Here is a 7500-nt window from a genome sequence, read left to right as displayed (position 1 = left end):
GATATTCTTCTGGTCATACACCTGCTGTGGAAACACACACATACAACTTGGTAAGACGGCTGAATAATGCTTAGGACGAAATGTCTATCTGTCTTATTAACCCACTAAAATATAATATAAGAACCACACTCGAGGGGGGCGCTGTGGTGCAGCGTGATAAGCCCCCCACATTCGAGCTTTCATGCCCAAGGGGACTCCGGTTCGAGTCTGGGCGGGGTTCTTTACCAATCCTTCCCCATCTCTCACTCCCACTCATTTCCTGTTAGCATCTCATACCATCCTGTCAATAAAGGCATAAAAAGCCCCTAAATAAAATAAAATAAAATAAAATAAGAACCACACTCGAGAGAGTGGCTTTTCAATCAAAAAATGTCTAAATCTGTTCGCTTGCTCCCAAAGACATGGAAAACAAACACCTAAGCAGAAGTGTATCTGAGAAGTTTACTGCATGTTGCAAAAAAGACTCGTTTTAGTCATACTAATTAATGGACACATATCGAAAAACAGTAGTGTGCACCTTAACATATATTTGAATGGTAACACAATTGGTCTTCGAAAAAATAAATAAATCTGATCAGGAAGCATCTCACTGATGTTTTGTCGATTTCTACTGTCTCTCTCCCCCAAAACTCGCCCACTCCTACCACCACAGGACCCTCCAAGGTCCTCCGCCCGGCCCCCACCAGCCCACCCCCTGATAGCTGTATTAAGCCTGACTGAGGGGCTACCTGAGCAGGGATCAAGTTTTTTTTTTTTCATTAATTACGCTCTTTAACATTCCAGAGGAAGCAGGGAGAGATTAGGGTCTGGGCCAGGCGTGACTGCTGGGCAGCCTGTCACTGCTAATACCGGAAAGTATTCACCACGACACTAACTAACTGACCAGTGAACCACGGCCAGGGAGAGAGGGAGGAGAGAGAGAGAGAGCGAGAGCGAGAGCGAGAGAGAGAGAGAGAGAAAGAGAACAAGAAGGAGAGAGAGAGAGAGCGCTGCTGCAGACCTGAACAAAAACAACAGTCATCACATTTCTTATTCTCTTCTCTCTACTTCTTAAAAATTGTCTGTCACCATCTCTCTATCTCTTAATACCTTTGTTTCATCCTCCCATCTACAATGTACAGCTATGTAGTTGGAGAATCACTTAAAGGGACACTGTGTGAGATTTTTAGTTGTTTATTTCCAGAATTCATGCTGCCCATTCACTAATGTTACCTTTTTCATGAATACTTACCACCAGCATCAAATTCTAAGTTTTCATTATGACTGGAAAAATTGCACTTTTCGTTATTTCGTATATGAAAAGGGGGATCTTCTCCATGGTCCGCCATTTTTAATTTCCAAAAGTAGCCATTTTTTTGCAAAAATGACTGTACTTGGACCATAATAGAAACTATTTGTTTAACCCTATCCAGACTGGGGGGGGGGGCTAAAAGTGCCCGCACCAACTTTGATGTCGTATAATTCCTTAACGACTTAAGCTATGACTACGAAACTTTGTGACTTTTCCTAACATTTAGTTGGCTACAGTTAGGTACCGAAAGAATAGGTTTATCATTTTTGCCGTTGCCATGGCAACGGTTTTCTGACAGGTATGTCTGACCAAAAATCACTTTACCATATCTATGACGCCATATATTTTCATATCTTTTTGTTATTTTCCTTAGCATCAGACAACTTTGTGAGCATTTAAGTGGTTTGAAGCATAAAATCATTAAAATTTAAGTGCATTACCTAAATTTGTTGGAAAATCCATTATGGCGAGATTTTGGGCATAATAAGATGATGATGTCATAATGACGTCATAATACCAGATAATTACACAAAAATGATGTCATTCATAGATGTCCATATGTAGATCATCTCCCCCAAGTTTCGTAGTCATACTGTATTCCGTTCATGAGTTATGAGGGGGGGGGTCAAAAGAGCCCCCCCCCCCAGGCCCAGGAATGCCAAAAAAGCCCAGTCTGAATAGGGTTAATACTTAGTAAACTTTCATGTAAAGATCAAATTCGGCAATAGGTAGTCCAATTTCAATGACCACCATAGTTGCAGTACCTTTGTTGACCATTTCCTGCACAGTGTCCCTTTAAATGCAATCTCTGCCTATAAAGCTTGTTCTCTTAAGATTAGCCCTCAATCATCTACTGTACCCACGCAAACATTAAATCCCACCATCCATGTCTGCCTCTAGTTCAGTGGTACCCAACCTTTTTTTGCCAAGGGACCCCATTTCGACATTCCAGGGGACCCAGGGCTCCAGAGTACGACCAATTTGGTCGCATATGCGCCCAATTTTTTTCAATGGTGCGCCTAAAAAATATTTTTAGGCGCACCGGTGCGACCAGCCATCAGTAGAACAAAATCAATTACCAAACAACCGTTTTAATGGACATAAAATGAATAGTCATTCTACAGAAGTGGCCCATCATCACACAATAAAGCGTGTCGATGCGGTCATTCCTTCAACTCCGCTGAACTACCGGTAGCTTTCTCCCCCTTCCTCGTTCAGAGGCAGCCCGACATTTCAGAATAAAATGTTCAACTTCGCTCAACTATCCGAGTTCACATGTGCCAGCGAGTTTTGCAATGGGCGAGAGAGTTACAATCACGGTAAAAACAGCAAAATGACTTGAGGATATTTTAAACACGAGAGTCACAATCACGGGGAAAAACTAAATGGCTTGAGCGGATATTAAACATCGCCACACAAAAACGCAGACGGGTGCGCGGATAATTGCCCGTTTCAGTCGTGTGCAGAGCTGGCCAAACAACAGGTGACGCGCTAGTCTGTCGGAACTTCTGTGAGTTTTTTGATAGCGACTAGGGCAGGCTACATACTGCCTATCAGTCGGCAAGGCATCGTTCATGCACCTCGAGACAGCACGCGATAGAGGGAGGGAGAGAGAGAGCGAGAGAGAGGGAGCGAACGAGCGCACTAGTGCTGTCGTGTCTGTTCGTAGCGCTTGCTAAGATACCACAATCATTATGCAGAGGGAGAGCGCTCAAAAACGGGGAAATAGACGAAACCCAATTCACCTCAGATTCCACTGTAAACATAGGCTACTGTCATGTCTTTTATAAGGAGCACATTTGGAAGACTAACCTATAGCACATGAAAGGATCCAGGTCTTTTAAAATAATAGAATAATAATAATAATAATAATAATAATAATTGTTGCTATTATTATTGCTATTGTTTTTATTTGTAATTATTATTTTATAAAGCTGAGGTGCGTGTGTGTATGGGGTGGTGAAAACATTTGGGTGCACCTAAATTTTGTGCTGGTGCACCTAAAAAAAATGTTTAGGCGCACCAGTGCAACCAGTGCAAAAAGTTAGTCTGGAGCCCTGAGGGGACCCCATGAACATTGAAAAAAAAAAAAAAATTGGGTGGGGGGAACCAATAGACACGACTGTCCTAACTTGCAGGCTATCAAACCAATAGATATTTCTGACAGTCTAACACTGCATGCAGTGTTTCGATCAGAATATGAATTAGTTGAATTATTTTACACTGTACTAATTAGCAATATGTATTAGTATTCTTTTTCCCACCTTTTTCCCCATTTCAGGGGAACCCATTTGAATTCCAGGCATCCCCATATGATGTTTCCGACCCCAAATGTTGAAAAAAACACTGCTCTATTTATATATCCAACTTTGCAGTACATCCACCCTTTAAAACACATCCATCACATTACTGACAATACGAGCCCAGGCACCAACCAGTCTCATCTTGGAAGACAATGGTCTGTAAAGCTCCATTGAAGGAGAGGAGAGGGGCGTTGTGGAGTGGGGTGGTGCAGTGCAGTGTTTGAGCTGAACAATACAAGGCTAGGCTCCAGTCTCAACTTTAAGACAGCGGTTGTTATGTTCAATTTAGAGGGGAGGAGAGTAGAGGATGGGGGTGCTTGGGGTGGTTGTTGGGTGTAGTGTTAATTTCGTCTGCTTTTTTTGATTTAGTCTTAGTCTTAGTCACAATGACGAAAATCAATTTTAGTCTTAGTCATATTTTAGTCATTGCCTTCCCAATTTAGTCTTAGTCTTAGTCAAAATGACGAAAATCAATTTTAGTCATAGTCAAATTTTAGTCATTTTAGTCATTTTAGTCAACATTTCAAATTTTAGTCATTTTAGTCAATATTGTGGTGTAAAAAAAATAACCTACAATGGCTATTGTTATTTCACAAAGTATTACTAATATAGCCTATTGCAGCAAATATTCACCTTGTTACTTGGTCATTTTCCACCAAAACCCAAATCAGTCATTTCAGCATCATAGAGCAAAAGAGCATCACACACACACACACTTCCAGGTGCAGGCTGCTCTCTCTCTCTGTCTCTCTCTCTCTATCGTGCATTACAAGCTGCTGCATAGCCTATTATAGGCCTATTTGATTTTGAGTTTGATCACGGAGGAAGCTACATGCTCTTCTTCACCTCTCCGCGTGACTTAAAGCCAGATTGCCGGCAGTGGGAAGACCAGACATCCCAAGTCTGCATGAAGTTCAATAAGTCTCCCTGATAGTGGCTTCCCGATGACCACGAGTCAGATAAAATACTGCTGATGTTAGACTATGCAAGTTAGCGATTTTTGTTTTCAATTGGCAATGCGAGCAGAGAACGATAATGACTCGTGCGGCATGAGTGGAATAGGCTTAAATAGATTGCGCGAGCACACTTCGTATGCCCTGCAAAAGTCCGAGGAGAAATAGTTAGGCACGTTATGTCAGGCAGGCAGGGGTATGCAGACTGGACGATATAAAGGACACGCACATACAAATATGTAAACTCTAATGCTGTTTTGTTTGTCGGGGATGTCGAGGCTCGATAAGCATGACCTGAAAAGAGTTTTTGGAACTTAGGAAGGCACTGCAGACGCATGGAAATGCTGTCGACTTCCTTAGCTCTTTTAGCGTTGCTCTCGACGAGAACAAGTTTCAAATCTCAACAGTTTAAAACTCCTCAGCGATCGCTAATCCATTGATTCTTTTCAAAACTAGGCTACAGTCGCCGTGCCTCTGTTACTTTAGACAGGCCAACTTTCCCCCTGCTGGCGCGCGCTCCCGCGGTGACTGATATAAATAAATTCACAAATCCGACCTTCATGATTTGCTTGCGAACTGCCTACTCATATGGTTAAACAGCAAATATAGCAAACATTAAAAAAAAAGATCAGACAACGAACGCCGGGCTAAGACAGCCTAAGTGAAAAGGAGAATAGTGGAAGCTCGAGGAAGTTTAGAATGACAGTATCAGAGGAGGATTGGCGCGACTGTCATTACCTACTGCAGAAACACATGTCTTCGTCATGGACAAGAGGGTTGTTGATGTTTCAAAATGAACACTTCCCTCAACGTTGGCTATTTTTGCTCTTTCTCTGGGAATGTTTTAGGACCTAAACTCAACTTAAATGGACTCACTCAGCTACTAGGCTACAGAACTACTGACTGAGTCACGCCATGCACTGGCTGCCAGCAGAGACAAGCGAGGCATCACAGCGTGAGCGCGCAATCACCTATGAAGACACTTAGGCCTATATTACAATTACAAATAACAAATTAATTATAAATAATTATATATTTTAATGTCCATTCGTCCATGGCGTGTAAATTTCGTCTGTCTTAGTCTCCTTGACGAAAATATTTTTTTATTTTCGTCATATTTTGATTTGCTTGAGGCAATTTTTAGTGCGTCATCGTCTCGTCATCGTCAAGGGAAAAAGGGGCGTTGACGAAATATTTTCGTCATCGTCGTGGTTGACGAAATTAACACTGGTTGGGTGTAGTGCTGAGGATAGGCTAAACAACTCAAGGCCAGACTCAGCTTAAAAGCAGTGGTTGTTAAGTTGCATTGGTGGAGAGGAGAGGAGAGGAGAGGAGAGAGGAAGAGTGGAGGGAGGAAGAGAGGAGAGGCGAAAAGAGGAAAGGTGAAGAGAGGATGAGAGGATAAGAAGAAAAGAGAAGAGAAGAGAAGAGAGGAGAAGAGAGGAGAAGAGAAGAGGAGTCGTTGGGGGTGGTGGTGTAACAGTGAGGATGTGCTGAGTGAAGTGTGCGGGAGCAGAAGTTCATCATTAAGGGAGACATCCTGTCTTGTCTTCCAGGGAGGAAGTGAGCAGCCGGCTGCAGGGGGTGGCTTCAATTGACCAGGGGAAGTCTGGCCTCTCTGGGGGGAGCAGGGGGATCGCCATGCAGGCTGGAGCCTCACGTTAAGAAGATACACCCACCGTAGGGGTGTTTGTCCCGAGGGTGTGGCCGTGGTATATGGGATGTGTGTGTGTGTGTGTGTGTGCATGCGTGTGCATAACAGCACATGGGTTTGTGTGTGTGTGTGTGTGTGTGTGTGTGTGTGTGTGTGCGTGTGGGCGTGTGTGTGTGTGTGTGTGTGTGTGTGTGTGTGTGTGTGTGTGTGTGTGTGTGTGTGTGTGTGTGTGTGTGTGTGTGTGTGTGTGTGTGTCTCTGCGAAGTATGGGTTTGTGTGTACAAATGTGTGTGAAATTGTATGATGAAGTATATGTGTGGGGGTCTGTGGGCGAGTGTGCATGTGTGTATTTGTGTGTGTGTGTGTGTGAGAGAGAGAGGGGTCTATGAGTGTGTGTGTGTGTGTGTGTGTGTGTGTGTATGTGTGAGAGAGAAGGGTCTATGAGTATGCGGGGGACGCTATGATTAAATACATCTGCGGGGGTTGTTTGTGTGTGGTGTACATTTGTTTAAAAAGCTCTGCTGTGCTGGTATGTTGCAATTAGATGCGTAAATATCTGAGCATCCCACTGAACAAGGAGGCCATGAGCACCACTCTGATGAGAGCAGACACCTCTGCTGCACATGAAGCCACTTCAAATAAATGCCACTCGCAAAAAACACCAATTACATTCATTTGAAATGCAGGCACATCAGAGTTTTTTTTCCACAAGCAAATAATTAGACAATGCCTCTCAATGTTTGCCTTTTTCCATAGTTGTAAAAGCACGAGCTACTACGTATGTGTTTCTGTGTGTGTGTGAATATGTGTGCATGTGCATGTGCATGTGCAGGGCCCCTGACAGCTTTGAATAGGCCTGGGGACAAAACCATTGGAAAGGGCACACCTCTCCAACGTAATGAGGACCCAATTCAGGGCTCCCTCTCTTTTTGGGCCCGGGACAACGGCCCTCTTTGCCTCCCCTGTCGGCTTCCCTGTGCGTGTGCACTAATGACCTGCCGTTACACAGTTGGCAAGCATGATGTGTTTATGCGTGTCACTAATTTCAAGGGCTTAAGGGCACACATGTACTGTGACCCTGTTGTGATGTGGTGTTACAAATAATATACAAATAAACTTGCCTTGCCTTGCCTTCGGTGAGTGTGTGTACACAGCATGCATGTGTAAGAGAAAGATAGAGTATTTGGCATTTGGGAATAGTTTAATGCCAATAACCTTGGTTGCTCGTGCGCGCGCGCGTGTGCGTGGTGTGTGTGTGTGTGTGTGTGTGTGTGTGTGTGTGTGTGTGTGTGTGTGTGT

At 43.6% G+C, this 7500-nt stretch overlaps 1 protein-coding gene across 2 annotated transcripts in view; it reads right to left on the bottom strand.

The window, feature by feature from the left end:
• Window positions 1-7500, bottom strand: part of tfdp2 (transcription factor Dp-2) — a 94110-nt gene that overhangs the window by 15649 nt on the left and 70961 nt on the right. For both annotated transcript variants that reach the window (XM_063205642.1, XM_063205643.1), the window contains one exon: window positions 1-24. This exon is cut by the window's left edge and continues 123 nt beyond it. In XM_063205642.1, coding sequence (XP_063061712.1) covers window positions 1-24 — 24 coding nt within the window. The remainder of the gene's footprint in view (window positions 25-7500) is intronic.

Source organism: Engraulis encrasicolus, chromosome 8 (genome assembly GCF_034702125.1).
Source record: "Engraulis encrasicolus isolate BLACKSEA-1 chromosome 8, IST_EnEncr_1.0, whole genome shotgun sequence".
NCBI classification, from domain to species: Eukaryota; Metazoa; Chordata; class Actinopteri; order Clupeiformes; family Engraulidae; genus Engraulis; species Engraulis encrasicolus.
The sequence above is the reverse complement of the archived record's forward strand: the minus strand, read 5'-3'. Positions and strand labels throughout refer to the sequence as shown.